Source organism: Sinocyclocheilus grahami, unplaced genomic scaffold (genome assembly GCF_001515645.1).
Source record: "Sinocyclocheilus grahami isolate Dianchi unplaced genomic scaffold, SAMN03320097.WGS_v1.1 scaffold86.1, whole genome shotgun sequence".
Lineage (NCBI taxonomy): Eukaryota > Metazoa > Chordata > Actinopteri > Cypriniformes > Cyprinidae > Sinocyclocheilus > Sinocyclocheilus grahami.
In genome coordinates, this window is record NW_015505265.1 from 185,851 (window position 1) to 203,742 (window position 17,892).

The 17,892-nt window shown below is 37.5% G+C and overlaps 1 protein-coding gene across 1 annotated transcript in view; it reads right to left on the minus strand.

Moving 5' to 3' along the window:
- The window catches only part of LOC107586867 (dystrophin-like), a 115,680-nt gene extending 99,925 nt beyond the window's left edge, over positions 1-15,755 (minus strand). The window contains exons 1-3 of the mRNA XM_016274418.1: positions 15,617-15,755; positions 2,447-2,508; positions 847-939 (exon numbers count right to left, since the gene is read on the minus strand). Of these exons, the coding sequence (XP_016129904.1) occupies positions 847-939; positions 2,447-2,508; positions 15,617-15,698 (237 nt within the window). The 5' untranslated portion in view covers positions 15,699-15,755. The remainder of the gene's footprint in view (positions 1-846; positions 940-2,446; positions 2,509-15,616) is intronic.
- Positions 15,756-17,892: the final 2,137 nt, after the last annotated feature.

Here is a 17,892-nt window from a genome sequence, read left to right on the forward strand (position 1 = left end):
GCTTTGAAACCAGGAGTATTTTTCCTTGATAAAAATAGAACAATGGAGAACTTGCACAATTGGTGGCTGACTAAATACTTTTTTGCCCCACTGTATATCCTATATAGTGCTTGCATAAAGCAAGTAGTGCATACACTTGTAGCTGTTATGTCTCTTTGTAAGTCATTGTAAGCCCTCTTTTGAGGCACGCGCACAAACCACTTTCTTTGGCTTCCCCAAAGTCCACGGTATAGTTCGAGCACTGTATATAGTTACTAATTTTTAATATTTTAAAAATGTAAGTTTTTTTTTGTTCTTTCAAAAGAGAAAGACATAATCTTAAATCTTAAAATAATGCCTTAAAATAAGAATCTTAAACTTAAAATAATGATTCATAATGAATATTGGATGAGGTACATTTAAAGATGCAAAATAGTAAAATTATTTAAAAAGCAGTTCGCTTTTAAAAGAGCCAACTTAGGAGAATCATAATTATGAATCTGACATCACTTTTTCTCCCATGAACATGCCAATGATAATTACATTCGTGCAAATGTTAAACTTTCATTAATGACTTTCATTTTTGTTTTGTTTCTTACTCAAAACTATTGTTTGACTTCATTAGTTTTGAAATGTATTGAGTGAGATGCACTGACCGACTTTTGATATCTTTCTGATGATTTTTCAACCGTTATGAAGCTTGAAATCCTTATTCCACATTCATTGTAAATGTATGGAAAAGAGTACTATGATGACTATCCTCAAAACTTATTTTGTATTCATGAGTAAATTATGGTGAGAAGTGTCCTTTTGGGGTGAATTATTCCTTTAAGAGCTTATTTTGTTGAAATGTAAAGATGGACCCACTAGTTCATGGCCAACGAGACCCTCCAGGAGTTCAAGAAGACGTCGGCCATCACACAGATCAGTGAAGAGGTCATCGATAGGGGGTCTTCTTGTCTGGAGAATAAACAGAACTTGTCGAACAAGAAAGCTGCGGGTCTTTATTTAGGCATTTATTCACAGCACTAAACTGTCTATGAAGTGTGCCCAGTATTTTAAAGTGGAGTATTTGAGGGTGTATATCATCAAAAATAAATGAGAATGACAAGATGACACCTTTAGTTTTATTTTATTTTTTTATTTTATTTATATATTTATTTATTTTTGAGTAGAAAAAGTAGACATTCTCTAAGCTTTTTCCCTCACAGCTATGCTTTGCAGCAAACACTTCTCTCTCAGTTTGAAGGACAAAGAACCGAAGTCCTTCCTCTGTTAACATACTGTAAAAAGGACGCTAAAAGATTTACAAAGAGAACGCAAAAACCTCTATTTTGAAATGCTTTACCTTGAAGCGTGGCACGTCAAACAAATCTAAAGCAAATATTCAAGCATTCAAACTCTCAACCTGACATAGATGAATGTTAGTGACAAGACTTTGTGCAAGGATGAATCTTAACTTTTAACCTCAAGATCAAGACTATGTGCAAGTGTGAATCTTAACTTTTAACCTTGATATCAAGCCTGTCTACATCTCCTCATCCGCCCACCTTGTAGTAGGAGGATGAATAAAAACATTTCAGTTTATACACCTATAACATGCTATTCCAGGATGCAACAACAGAAATCCATGAAGATTTATCTGAAAATCGCAATTTAAAGATTGTCTAAGTTGGTTAATCAAAACAGATTTTGCATAATTACGATTTTTATTTTTTATCAGCCATTAAACAGATAGTTCACCAAAAAATGAAAATTCTGTCATCATTTACTTAACCTCAAATTATTTAAGTTGAAGCTATTTTGAAGAATCTTGGTAACCAAACATTTGGTGGTAGCCAATGACTTATACAGTACAGAAAAAAAATACTATAAAGTCAATGGCAACTTTTAACCTTGATATCAAGCCTGTCTACATCTCCTCATCCGCCCACCTTGTAGTAGGAGGATGAATAAAAACATTTCAGTTTATACACCTATAACATGCTATTCCAGGATGCAACAACAGAAATCCATGAAGATTTATCTGAAAATCGCAATTTAAAGATTGTCTAAGTTGGTTAATCAAAACAGATTTTGCATAATTACGATTTTTTTTTTTTTATCAGCCATTAAACAGATAGTTCACCAAAAAAATGAAAATTCTGTCATCATTTACTTAACCTCAAATTATTTAAGTTGAAGCTATTTTGAAGAATCTTGGTAACCAAACATTTGGTGGTAGCCAATGACTTCTACAGTACAGAAAAAAAATACTATAAAGTCAATGGCTGTTTGGTTACACGCATTCTTCAAAAATCTTCTTTTGTGTTCAGCAGAAGAAAGAAGCTCCTACAAGTTTGGAACAACATGAGGATGAGTATATAAATGATGACAAGATTTTCAGCTTTTGAATGAACTATCCCATCAAAGGTGATTCAGTGTTACCTCAACAGGATAAAAAAAAACAACACTCAAGTATTCTTACCTTAGCAAACTGTGAGTTTATCCATTTTGTGAAGGTTTTCTTTTGAACATCTTCTCTTTCATCTGTAAATGAGAGAGAACACTGTCAGTACTGTCCAGTTCAAACAAAGAAACCTAATTTCAAACGAATCCTAGTCATTTAATACCTTAAGAAATGTAGCTTTACAGCTACATAATGGCATAGGGATGTAACTGTATGAAAATTTCTTATCACGATTATAGTGACCAAAATTATCATGGTTATCAGTATTATCACGGTATTATTTAAATGTGCTGGAGATGTTAAAAAGTTTTATATTTAAAAATCAACAAACAACAAATAAAATGACTTTTTGTTTGCATAATCACTAAAACAATAACATAACCAATGATGTTCAGATTTTAAATGACAAATATCTCATGTAAATGTTCAAATAAAGCTTTGAAAAATTTTCATAAAAAGGTAAACCTCACATTTCAGCCTTTAAATAAAGAAAAGATATGTCAAAATGATCATTGATTAATAAATGATTATATGTATTTTATCTGCTCCATAAATAATTCTAGATAACTTATCTGAATTGTTTAAATGTGTAGAATCCACATAAGCTTGTTTTTCATCAACCGGTCAAAATTGACAGCAGGGCATGCAAATTCGGTCCGTTTTTGGCCAGACAGAAACTGCACACAGGCTGAATGTAAATATAAGTCTCTGTAAATCCACTCACTGACAGCAGGTGGCGCTTATGGAAAAGCTGAATTAGAGCTGTTTCCGCAACTTCCGTGGACAAAGCAGTATTGCGATTAAGAACACTTCCTTTAGGTATTACACGGAGCGAATATGAAAACAAAATGCCATCGAATCGTTTCTGAAGACAGTCAGACCCTTCAGAGGTACATTCATATAATTCATTCATTCATATATTCATTTGTATAATTCCCTTAGCACTCTTTTAAAACCTCCCAGCTTTTCCGCCCTGTTTTCACTCAAAACTAAACTATCCTGCGGGCTGTGCGCACGTGAGACTGTTACTTAAAACTGTGCTTTATGCTGGATAGTATTTATTTATCGCGAGTTGTTCAAATCGCGGTAATCTAATACGGTTTTAATGATAATTAAAAGGTGAAACGGTAATACTAACCATGGGGAATTTTATCATGATTTATCGTCAAACCGGTAATCGTTACATCCCTAAATTCATAGAGAGTATAAGTGATTTAAGTTGCTACTGGCAAATAAGAATAAAGTCTACTGTGATCAATCGGACGTATTCACTCTGTTGTGCCATTTGATATAAGGACGGTTAAATACAAAGAGACTATGAGCAAAAAAGCCCCAGGAAAACCTGAGAATGGTTTGAGGGTACATACAGATTAATGGTCAGCTGGCATTCAAAAGAAGATTACTTCTGAGAGACCGAGGGTGTAGATCAGGCAAGCTTTACAAACACAATGACTGAGTAGGGTGAAAAATTGATCAGAAAGCTAAAGAACCTGATAGAAATTCCTCTATTATTCCCATTCATTTCTAAAACATTTAACACAGGGTTCGGCAATACTAAATTGCAAACAAGCAATTGTAAGATCAAGAACCCAGAACACACATACAAAAAATAAATGGTAACACTTTAGAATAGGGAACACTTATTCACTATTAACTATGACTTTTCCCTCAATAAATTCTTGATTTGCTGCTTATTAATAGTTGTTAAATTTAGGTATTGGGTAGGATTAGGGATGTAGAATAAGGTCATGTAGAATAAAGGCCTGTTCACACCAAGCACGATAACTATAAAGATAACGATAAAGATATAGTTCTAAAAATCGTTCTCAATATTAAAGAATAGCATAGTTCACACCACAACTATAACGCTAACGATACAGAGGAACGATATCGTTGTGATCACTTTCCAAACGTTTTTTTTTCCAGCTGATGAAAGACAAATCACTGACAGCCAATCAGAATCCATCCTGCTGTAACGAGCTCAAGAATTTAAAGCGGCAGACGCATGTGCGCTTAGAATAAACAGACGATATCGTTCGCTGGTGTGGACGCTAATATTGTTATCTTTATAGTTATCGTTCTTGGTGTGAACGGGGCTTAAGGCATTAATAGGCCTATGTGCTTAGTTAGTACTAATAAATGGCTAATATTCTAGTAATAAGCAACTAGTTAAGAAACCCTAAAATGAAGTGTTACCAAATAAATAAATAAAAAATAAGTACTTTTGTCATATAAAAGTCCTCTTTGTGGTGTTGCCTCACTTAGAGCAGCCAAAAAAGACTATAATGCCAGAAAGTCACTGTTGTATTTGTAAAGCGAGTGAAGGAAATGTCGGGAGTTGGGAACATTAAAAATCAATCAGTACAAAGAACATTTAGCTTTCATATCACATTAAAAGCTTGTGTTTTCCCCCACTCTAATATTCTCCAATTGCTTTGATTCAGATCTCTGTGCGCTATACCCTCTCGGCTTGCTTGAGTTTGAGATTGATTACAAAAGCGTAATTCTTATCTAGGGGCCCTGATGATATTAAAGCGAGAGTTCAAGCCTATAATGAAAACTCTTGTCATCTTTTCTCTTCTTCGCATGGGGCACAAAAGGAGTTATCTAGCAAAGACGGTCCTTGGTCTCCATTCACTTTCACTGGAAACTAGCTGCTTGGACATTCTGCTTCCATGCAAGAAAACAACTCATAATGATTTGGCAGAAGTGTCATATTTTGGCAAACGATCTCTTTAAAGCCTTTCAGAACAGCCATGGAATCGTTAAGAAAGAGTAAGTATTATTTTGATATTTCCTTGTGCACAAAAAGCACTGGGTGGTGAATCACAAGCTTTCCAGAGTCAGCGTGGATGACAGCATTTTCATGCATAATTGATTTTAAGCTTCCAGTTGTTTTCGCCACCATCGCATAATCATCATGAAATGGGTAGTTTCAGTTCATTGTTCCTATTGGTCAGCCTACACTTCAGCTGACTGCATGATCACAGTAGCATGGCTCAGATTTGTTTCAAGCCTGACTGCACCATGTCATGCATATAATCGCAATAACACACACTCACACGGTTTTGCTATGACAGAAGAGTAAACAGCAATGTTTAAGACCAAGCACTGAAGATTAAATCCGTTCCAAAGAACTAAAAATAGATTTAAAATAGACTATAAATATAATAAAACACAAATAAATAATAATGATTAACAGTATGTTTTCACATTATTTGCATTTTCTTTTTACAAATTTGCTGAAATACAATATCATCAATCAGCTACTTCAAATGAAAGCTTGTTTCTGACAATTCGGACGTTTTTCTTACAATTCTGAGCATTTTTCTAAGAACTGCAAAATATAAACTCAGAAAAAAGTCAGAATTGCATGCTATAAACTCTTAGAAAAGAAAATCAGAATTGTGAGATATAAACTCAGAATTTGGACAGAATTTTTTCACATAATTCTGAGTTCACATCTCGCAATTCTATTTATTTATTCATTTATTTATTCCTCCATAAAAAAGGCAACTGCAACATTTTATCTCACGATTCTGACTTTTGTCTCGCAATTGAGAGTTTATATCTCACAATTTCGACTTTTCTCTTTTCTTAAAATGGCAAGTTTACACCTCACAATTCTTTTTTTCCTCAGAATTATAAAAAAAAGAAATCCAAACTGGCAGATAAAAGTCAAAAAAAAATTTTTTAATCCTCATAAACTCAGAAAAAAAGTCAGAATTGCATGCTATAAACTCTTAGAAAAGAAAATCAGAATTGTGAGATATAAACTCAGAATTTGGACAGAATTTTTTCACATAATTCTGAGTTCACATCTCGCAATTCTATTTATTTATTCATTTATTTATTCCTCCATAAAAAAGGCAACTGCAACATTTTATCTCACGATTCTGACTTTTGTCTCGCAATTGAGAGTTTATATCTCACAATTTCGACTTTTCTCTTTTCTTAAAATGGCAAGTTTACACCTCACAATTCTTTTTTTCCTCAGAATTATAAAAAAAAGAAATCCAAACTGGCAGATAAAAGTCAAATTTTTTTTTTTAATCCTCTGGCAGAAACAAGCTTCCATAGTTTTAGCTATCTCATGCAGATCGCATTTACAGTTCTCGAAAGCAATGCCATTTATCATGTCCAAGGCTCATTTGAGTTCTTTACCGTGGAGAACGATGACTTGTAAAGGCAACTCAACAGTGCAAAAAGCACCAATTATGAACTATTCTTATCGTGGATCAATAATTTCTGGAGCAAATCAGATATCTCTTAATGTTCCATAATGCCAAAAGTCATTCCTTTACTTGATTACCACAATCTGCTTCAATTAGACTGTCAACCCCTTTGACAAAATGTGCAGAATACAGCAGCTCCGCACAAAGGAAAAGCTGATTATTGTAAGTCTTTTGCTGCAGCGGGAACCTTCACATTATCTTACAGTATTACTGATATTGATCTACAAAGCTCTGAATTAGCTGCTTTTAAAAGCTCAGGATTTGACAGGGAAATTATATTCTTCAGGTTTAGAAAAACAACAGGGTAGATGACATCCCGCAGTGTCCTTTCACAAACTAAATATCGAATGCCTAAACTTTAAGACATAATTTATTACCACATTAATATGTTGTAATATAAGAGAAAAAGAAAGCGGGGTCGGATGAGTCGGATGACTCATCCAGTATTAAACAAAAACTAACCTGCACCATAAAAAGTGAAAACGTGCTGTTGTTATCTTAATTCACCCCAAAATCAAAATTCTGTCACTATTTACTCAATCTCAAGGTGTTCCAAATCTGTATGTCTTTCTTTTTTCCATGTAACACCAAAGCAAAATATCAGAGCTGCTTTCTTCCATACTTTGAAAGTGAATGGTGTCCAGGTGCTGTCAAAGCATCATAAAAGTGGTCCATACAACTTGTGTGCTATATTTCAAGTCTTCTGAAGCCATATACAATAACTTTGTGTAAGAAACAGCTGTGGCCACAATTTACTATCATTATATGGAAGAGAGCAGAAGGACATTCTGCTATAAATAACTAATTTTGTGTTGCAAAAAAGAAATGGGTTTCAGAAGACTTGAGGGCGAGTAAATGATGACAGAATTTTAAAGTTCACTTAGATGGCACCAAATTAAACGCATTAGGTTACCTGACATAACATCTTTCACAGAGTGCTCTCAATGCATTACAGATTCATGCAAAAGAGTGTGAACAAAGATCTGTCAACAATGCTGAAGGTCGATGTTAAACTCCTTGCATGACATCCTCCTGTCACAATATGCAATTGTAATCAACAGCCCATAATAGTTATTTTTGCCTGGTTGTGGCAACTATCATTTCAGAAACACCCTGATAATAATATTCTGAAATGAAAAGGAATTTAGCCTTGCCTACGCAGGTGATAATAGCAAGCGTGTTTAAATAAATGGAACCCAAATGTTTTAAGCAATTGACCTATCAGTAAGCCCCGACCCCCTTAGTTACTGTTGCTCCCTCGGACAAACAAACAGAGTTGCTCACTGTCTTACAATGACAGCTGCCGGTGTAAAAACCTTGTCCCACGATGTTTTAGCACAATTTGGACACAGAAAGGCCACCATTCCTTCGGTGGATATCTCGAAGCGAGGGTTCCCTATCAATACTTCACTCGTACTGCGTCTGTTTAAGATGCTTGGGGGGAAAACTCCTTTTTCTCCGATGATTGAAGCCTTTCAATAACGCAGTGTAACTGCACGGCCATTGGTTCGTGCAGTGAATAAAAAATGAACCAAGGGCTCGGTAGCGGAGCTGCACGAGCCTATGGCGGTAAAGCCCGCCAAAGCCCGCCAGAATGGGCGGGGTTCTCTGGCTATATATGCGGCACATCGCCATTAGATCCTCAGATTTTTCTTCTAAAATATCTGAGAGATACAGATTTGATTAGAAGAATTTAGTTTTTTTATATATATATATATTTTTTTTTTTTAATTAGTAGTATATAATATATTCGTTCATCGAGGCCTCACACTCCATCCCAGTAGGTGGCGGAAATGCACCTTAAGCTGGTTTGCCAACCGCCATTAAACACAAAAGAAGAAGAAGATCCTAAGCTTATTCTCCTACCACGACGACTACTAGATCTTCGCTCTACGAGACTACGAAGACTTCGCCGTGATCAAGCCTCGCATTCCTTCCTGCTCAGCCATTCTCGCCGCTTCACGCCGCCTCGCGCTGCAGCAGCGACGGTCTCTGGTTCCCTGCCGCTATCCGGCGATATAAAAGAGCAAATTTCAAAGAGCAAATTTTCGTCAATTTACGTCGACCCCGCTCCCTTGCCATCTGCACAACCCAGCACAGCCAGCACAGGCATGGACGCCGAGCTTTTCCGCGTCCTGTCTAAAGCGGTGGAGGAGCTGGGTTTGGAGTGGTCTCTGCTGGAGGAGCCCACCCGCAGCTGCCTGAATGCGTGGTTCTTGCTGGGGCGCAGTCAGGCCCCCCGACAACGTGCTTCACCATTCTTTCCGGAGGTCCACGACAAGAACACCAGGTCTTGGCGTGCCCCCTACTCGGCCCGCCTTCGTGCCTCATCTTCGTCCGCCCTCACATCAGTCGACGGCGCCGAAGAAAAAGGTTACGACAGACTGCCTCCCCTGGATGAGTCAGTGGCCGCGCATCTCTGCCCGTCCACGGCCATCAGCTGGAAGGCAAAGGTGGCCCACCCGTCCAAGCCGTGTAGGGCGACTTCGGCTCTCGCCGGGCAAGCCTACTCGTCTGCTGGACAAGCGGCCTTTGTGCTGACATTTTGAGAACGTTTTAAGACCAGATGAACAAACGTTTTGTTAATGTTACTGGAAGAATGTTACTTTGAAAGAACCTTGCCACAAAGTTCTGAGAACGTTTACTGTTAGTTGGGTAACTGCTAGATGCTTAGCAATAGACACCCAATTGCACCTCATATTCACACGTGTTGTATAAACAGTCATTTCAGTGTTTGAGAAGAAAAATGTCAAATGGTCACGGAAAACGTGAAATGGGGTGAAAAAAAGAGACCGTTTCATTTTACAAGTCGAACAGTCCATTCAGGAAAAGCAGGGCCATGTATAATACAAGGATGCACAATGGTAGATCCTTTAAAGGGGGGGCTAATGCTATTTCATGTATTCTGAGTTATTTACACTGTTAAAGAGTTGGATTTTCATGCTAAACATGGCCAAAGTTAAAAAAAAAACGAGTTGGACGTTTGACAGTGTTTCTGTGCCAAATTCACACCATGTCGTAATTACTGTGATTTCGAGATGACAACATGAATTGGGACTATCGCACTAGCAATGCCTAAAATATAGCGCCTAATGAATCTGAGGTGGTCAGGTGGTACAACTTGAAGCTCCCAGTTCACAAGTTGTAATTACGAGTTCTACGAGGACGTAAGCGCTTTTTACAAGTTGGTATCTTGTAGTCACTGTAATTGCAATATGGCGCACCTTAAGTTTCTGAAAGTTTTTTTCGAGTATGGCCCTTCATGACATCATGAAGAGCGGCATTCTTGTATGGACACTTCTCCCGGAAGAGCGCGCGCACACAGCAAACAGAACGAGAGTAAGAGCACATCCATCAATGTGCTTCATTTGGGTTACAGAAGTCTGCAGCGTTGCACAGGACTTGCTCAAGAAGAATGTCAGTGTGTTGTTGGTTGTGAGGGAAAGAAAACCTTATTCAGCTTCCCAAAGAACCCAGCGTTATGTGAACAGTGGATGCAGTTTGTTTTTCCGGGGCAGCAACAGAGATTCGCAAATGTGTTTGTTTGTTCCCGTCATTTCAGTGACGAATGTTTTATAAGCAAGGCCCAGTTCGATGCCGGATTCGCATTTCGTTTGATACTGAAAGATGGAGCGGTCCCAATGATAAAAGATCCCGGTCATGAGTCAGAACTGCAGGCGGTAAGTAGAACTGCATCAAATTTCTGAGTTTTGGTGGCAATCAGCGCGAAAGTATGTAAACATCACAAAAGTGCCCGTGACTCTTTAACTCTTCCCACGGCTGTTTTTGGAGGGAATCGTAAAGCTGTATCTTTCTTTTAGAAATCTGATAAAACTAAAGACTCTTCTGAGATATGAAGGATGCAATACTACTACAGGCACTCAAGATTAACATGAGATAGGCCGAAACTGTGTGTGTTATGTCCCCTTTAAACAAGTCGCATGCTGCAGTCGTCCAATCAGTGACGAACATGCAAATAAGAATGTTAACCCGGGGTTTAAGAAAAACTAGGATTAATCTCAGGTAAAGTATAAGCAATGTGAAAGGTGAAGCAAAACCACCCAGGATTCCTAGGGTTTAGAATAACCCAAAATTACTAATTTCAAGTGTGAAAAACCCAAATCTGTTAAAGGTCCCAGTGCTGTTATAGGCCTACTCTATTCACACTCTTGTAACGCAGATCATTTAATTAAATTATGGGACCATAAGAATGTATAAATGCATTAATGTATGTTTTTATGATGCATTATTATTAGTGTATGTAGCTTTTAATTTATCTATAGATGTTGGGGGGGTAAAAATAGTGTCAGATTGTGTAGTAGGCTATATGGGAATGATGGAAAGATTGGAACTCGGAAGGCGTTAATAAAGTATAAAATAAATAAATAAACCTAGAGCCCGGTCTGGCAGACAGAATAATGTGTGCAGACAGACAGGAGAATGAAAGCATCGCTTGCCATTGATCGGAGGCGTGACTCCAGGCAGGTGGCAGCTGCTGCTGGATTATATCCGCCCTTGTGCAAATAGGATGATGGGGTGACGGGTTTGAGCCGAAGCTAACGGGCAAATACAAAGACGCTGGACGCACACACCTGCTTTTAGCCGCCTAATCTCAGCACACACATCCGAGGCAGGGCTGTATTCACAGATTACAGCCATACGTTTCCCACCACAGCCACCTATGTTTCCTCACAATTTACAAGCGCGAGTCCAAATGTTTCGATGAGACTGGAAATACACCGCGTGTCTTAAATGACAACAGCGCATGAGATTGAACTGCGACTACCACCAAACTTTCTCTCACATTCGTCCATAAAATCACGACTGATTACAAAGTGCGCACATTTGGCCATCCACCAGTAAGTGCACACAAGAAACAACAATGAGAGACACCCGTACACGCTTAATTAACATTAAAACGACATTTATTTCGTGCGTAATAACAGATCCTGTTACGGATAAGACGCACCCGGCTGGAGGATCTATTGTTAAATCTGGTTAAATCTTACGTGGCATGCCGTAATAAAAGCCGTCAACAGCCGAACAATCACCTCACACTGGAAGAGTATTTCCGTGTGATGATTCAATCTTACCTAAATGAGGATTTTTACACCACAACAAACGCAGCTATTTCTTCCGTAATGGCTTTTGGAGTCGCAGGCAGCCGCGTTTGTGGTGTGTGTCCGTTACCTGTGTATAGAAACAGCGAGCGCAGTTTGATTATCCGGTTTTCATGCTGTTAAACAGACTCGTCCATGCCTAAAGCCGAAGATGATTTGGTGAAGGAACTGTGGGAGGACACTTTGCCGCTTTATTTTCTCGTACTCCCTCACTTGGGTGCAGTTACAGCTCTGCTGTGATGCGCAGATACCGGCAGGTGTAACGGTGTTCTGGCATGCGGGCTGACTGACTACAGCTCTATCTAACGCGGAACGATAGTAGCCACCGGAGAGGGATCGATATCTCATGGATACAATGGACAACTTTATTTAACTTGTTTATGTTAGGATGCAGGCTAGTTACTTAAGTAAGCAGGGCGCCAATAACAACGAATGCGATTTCATTTGAGGTACGTTTCAGTAAATAGGAAAGGTGTATTCGGTAAAAAAATACGCTCACGAACAGAAATCGCGGTAACCATAGCAACAATATTGCGTTCGAACACTTTTGGTTAGGAACGCACAGAACGCATAACGTAAACATAAAACACTGTCAAGAATTATAGGCAGTGTTGGGGAAAGTTACTTTTAAAAGTAATGCATTACAATATTGCGTTACTTCCTAAAAAAGTAACAAAATACGTTACCTCGTTACTTTTTATTGAAAGTAATGCGTTACGTTACTTTTGCGCTACTTTTTAAATCTGGGCTGGGCTTGCTTGTCTGCTTTTAATATAAAAAGTTCTATTTTTGGCCCTTTCACACCAAAAGCCTGAAGGAAATGCAACTTCACGTCTGTACAGTAGAACACAGAAGAAGAAAGTTCAACACTCTTCAGCAATAAAAAAAGAAGACGACATATTAGTTTATCTTGTGTAATTTTTGATTATTAGTATGATTGAATTGGATCACTGAAGGTCAGCAGCAAATAAATGGGATTAAATACATAAAGGATATTTGTATTATTTAACATATTTAATTATTGCAGTTTTGAGTCATATTCTGAGTTGCTTTTAACTGTTTTTATTCATTTTGAGGAAAACTAAATGTGATTTTTTTTTATTGTGAGTGAGATGAATTAAAGCATGTTCACATTTATTCTAGAACTAAAGTAACATCTTACTCCCGATTTCTCGCAGCAAGGGGACAGGAGAGCTTTCAATCAATAAATGGGGAAAAAAAAGTAACTGGCGTTACTTATTTGAAAAAGTAACTCGGATATTTTCTTGTAAATTAAAAAGTAATGCGTTACGTTACTAGTTACTTGAAAAAAGTCATCTGATTACGTAACTCACGTTACCCCCAACACTGATTATAGGTATATCTAAAAAAAAAAATTGGGTGTTTTGTTTCAAAAGCCCATTAGGAAAGACGGTTAATGGTTAGCTTAAAATATAATTTTGTTTGCTAAAACCTCAACGTATAGCGCACTCAAATTTTCTTTTTAAAATCCATGATAAAGGACCGTGAATGTCATTGTACCTAATTACCACACTGAATAATGCGTAATTAGTATGAAATTGTTTTCTGGAGCCTCTTTAATTACAAGTTGGGCTTTTAGAAAATAGACTGCACTGTTAAGAGACTTTACTATATCGGTTTACTATGGTGTCCTTTCTCATTTCCTGTTAAATGCCTGGGTCTATTAAAAATGGATGAATTCAATACAATGGTCTGAAATGGGCCATTTCATGTTGACTTTGAGTTTTTCTGCAGCTGGTGGCACATCTCACATAAAATCATGAGATCCAGAACATCACCATGCCATCTGTATATCTCATCTGCCAGACAAATCCTAAATAAATAAGTCTAATCCATTCTTGTGGGATACGAAAAAATAATTTAAAAAACCCACCTGAAATGATCACACTGCCCAATGGAAAGAATTGCAATTTTTTTTTGTCTATTGCAAGTGCATCATGTACAGATGTAGTACTGAAAGAGAAAATCCTGCGGAACACAATCATATTTTCTCATGAAAATATCTATATTATTATCTCTTCAGTAGGTTCTTTCTCCCAATTTCAGTCCTTACTACTGAGCTAAAAGTGCTACCGTCAGACCCGGAGATCGGCTGAATGGATTCGAAAACGGTAAAACTCAACTGTTTAACTCTAAAATAATGGAATGTTCCTTTAAATGACTAGTTTTTATTTGAATTTTTAAAATGCCAACCAGGGGTGCAGATCTCATTTCAATATCATTTTTCTTCACCCCTGATGTCAGCCACTGCTTATGTATTTGATGACTAAGTGAAGTAAAGAGTGAACGGTAAATGTCACAAAAGCCTCCAGGGCTTTAAAACCCACCCTGATAAAGAGCAGTAAACACCCGGTGTTCCTAAAGCTCCAAAAAGTATTTTAGTTCACACTGTAAAATGAGAAGATACTGGAGACACCCTTGCGGGGGATTCCTCAGAATGCCACCCATGATGGCAGTCAAACTTGTATAAAGTAAAGTAACTTAAAAAACAATACTTGTTTTTTTCCCCCCAGCTTCTCTGGTAATATAATAAAAAATGATCAGAGGTCTCCAGTGACTGAGTTTGCAGAAATATATATATATATATATATATATATATATATATATATATATATATATATATATATATATATATATAGTTTTGTGCATTATTACATTGTTCTCATGAAAATTCCTTTATCACAATGCAAAAGAAAAAAAAATATATTGACTATTATTTCAATTAAAGTCATAATTATATATTTTCTTTATACAAAATGTATTATCTTATTTTTGTCCTTTTATTTTAGAGTGAAATATGACTATGAATATGACATTCCAGCTTTTGTGAGATTCACCTTTCCGCTGTCTAACCCATTAGAAAACCATTTATAAACTGGTGCGAGAAGCCAGAATGTCTGAAGAACCTATCAGAAGTACCTAAAATGTAACAAAAAAGCATTTCAGTCTCCAAACAACCATACAGTGAACCCATAAATGAAAGTGAAAATTGGTTCTTGATAAAAGTTGCTTGCTAAACCCAAAAACCATGAAATATCCAGTATATAGCGTGATCTAGCACAGATAACAGATGTCCTCTATTAAAGCTCTGTTCTCAGAGGTTTACTGTACTGTTTGTGTCCTCTGGCTGATCATCGAGCTGTTGACTCATATTCCTACTTTCTCTTAACTCTCACTGCTGATCATAAACACACTCACACAGAAAACACAAGAGAAAGTCTTTTGCCAGCTAAACAACACACAGCCAACAACAACATGGATAAATCTCAAACAAGGAACTCTGAAACCCAACACCAGGCAGCTGCAACTATTTCAAGCTCTTTAAGACCTGTCCTATTTCCACCAGAGAGCATTTATAGATCACTCATGATCCCTACTGAATACAGCATGACAGTGATGAAAAAAAAATAGATGTGAACTCATTCAGGGTGGAGCATAGGCCAGAAATACGTTTTTTAAAGAGGACTGTTCAAAATGTAACCGTAAATGTCTGATTTGAGTAATAAAATGAACCGTGAAAATGTGATACAGTAAATTTACTAGCAAATATGTTGCTGTAAAAGTCAATTATAGTTTTTATATTATTTTGAATATGGCTATGAGTGCAGTAAAATTATGCTGATTATGAATATGATTAAGAAAAGTATTTAAATAAGATCCCATCTGAAACTGAAATATGTTTACATTAAAACACACCAAGGGCATTCTGTTTTAGCACTTAATAAAGCATATTCAAATTCATGTACAGGATGTAAGACATCCTTTTAGGCAATTAACGTCGTCATAAATAAATCAATCATAATCCCTCCTACCTGATCGAGTTTTGATGATTTCTCCAAATTCATCCTCAAAACCTTCCTCCCATTGGCCCTGTTGGCTCCCTGCTTCTGCCATGACACAAGATCCAAACTGCCGTTGAATCCTTTAATCCTGTAGTTTTATAAACAGAAAAAGGAACGAGACACCACAACCCCACCAAAGACGGGAATCGCTGCCCTGTGAACAAACCGAACCTCAAATACAGAAGTGAATTTTTGTGAATGACACAGGGACGAGACTGTCTGTGGACTGTTATGATAGGGGGAAACGAGCTGTCAAGGCACCCAGAGAAGCAGAGACAGGTGGCAAACTTTACTCGCCTTAAAATAGAGAGCTGTTATGAAGGCCTGCTTCATTTCACTCTCACACACAAATACTGATTTTTCTAACGGCAAAGGATTGGTCACCATGCCATTTGACAACAAATGACAAATAAACGCTCTTAGAGGAAAACTCAAGTTCACAATTTTATCGAGCGTGACTTACAGTACACTTATTATAGCGACAGTCCCTCTGGAGCAATCTGGGGTTAAGTGTCTTGCCCAAAGGCTCAATGGTTAGAGCTTGTTGATTGCTCCCTGTAGGGTTTGACTCTTAGTATCTTTAGTTACCAGGCCAGACTCCACTCCACTTTCCAAGACCTTAAGTTTATAAAGACTGTACAGTCCAACAACAAAGTTAAAACTCTAATATAGTGAAACATTATTACTTTTTAAATTCGGTTTTCTTTTTGAATATATTTTAAACGACTCCATTCTTCAGTGTTACATGCTCCTTCAGAAAGCATTCTAATATGCTGATTTTATGCTCAATTATTAAAGGTGCCATAGAATGCATTGATACAATATTTTAAATTGTTCTCCGATATCTACATAGAAGGTATGTGGCTTAGGTAAGGTCCAAAAAATCTCCAGAAACGGTTTTACATGTCCATTTACAACCCTAGGATTTGTCCCTAGAATAATAATGTTGAGCTCTGCTCTGATTGGCTGTTTCACAGTGCGGCTCATTTCTGTAGCTAACACAGCAGGAAGGAAACACAGGGAAATATATATATTTCAATACTGTCTCTCGCAGTTATATCGTTGGGTAATACTGTATGTAAAATGTGGGCATCAGGGAGCCGCTATTGATATATGCGGGGCATTGAAACTGCATTCGAATGCACGATCGCTTTTTACTTTCACTTTCGAGATTTGCGATCGCACGTGCTCTGTGTAAACTACAGCGGCAGTACTTGACACACCTTTTACAAGATCAGATGCTTGTCAGTGTTGCTCAGGATCTGTAAATCATTCGCCATCATCCTCAGTCATCTCTCCTTACTCTGTTTATGTGGTAAGTGAAATCTTATGTACTGTAATGTAACAGGCTACCGCTAGCAAGCAGCTAACCATGTCCCTTTAGTGGCTTGCATTATTTTATTAGAACGAGTGTTTTGTTTTCCGTGCCTTTCTGAATACAGACTCCAACCCATTCCTGCACAGCCTGGAACATAACATTTATTTCCATGATCTGCCATTTTTTCATCGTGCCAAGGTAAATACAGTTTTCCATTCTATGGCACCTTTAAAGGGATAGTTCACCCAAAAATGAAAATTCTTGTCATCCTCACGTTGTTCCAAACATGTATGAATTTCTTTCTTCTGTTGAGCACAAAATAAGATGTTTTGAAAAATGTGGACAACCAAACAGTTGCTGGTAGCCAATGACAATGTCTACCAGTAACTGCTTGGTTATCAACATTCTTCTAAATGCCTTCCTTTGTGTTCAGCAGAAGAAATAAATTCACACATAGCAAGCAGCTAACCATGTCCCTTTAGTGGCTTGCATTATTTTATTAGAACGAGTGTTTTGTTTTCCGTGCCTTTCTGAATACAGACTCCAACCCATTCCTGCACAGCCTGGAACATAACATTTATTTCCATGATCTGCCATTTTTTCATCGTTTCTTCACAATACCTGCAGAACTTCTGATGATTCGGCTGGCGGCTGGAATACAACATGGGCGGGTATATGCAAATGTTGGGGGCGTAACTATTAGTGATCCCGACTGTAACGTCACAGTCGGTGTTATGTTCTGATTCGCCTATTTTTCAGTGGTCTTTTGCATGCACGAGATTTACATAAGAAGGAGGAAAACAATGGTATTTGAGGCTCACGGTATGCCATTTCCATGTACAGAACTGTTATTATTCATCTATGCCAAGGTAAATACAGTTTTCCATTCTATGGCACCTTTAAAGGGATAGTTCACCCAAAAATGAAA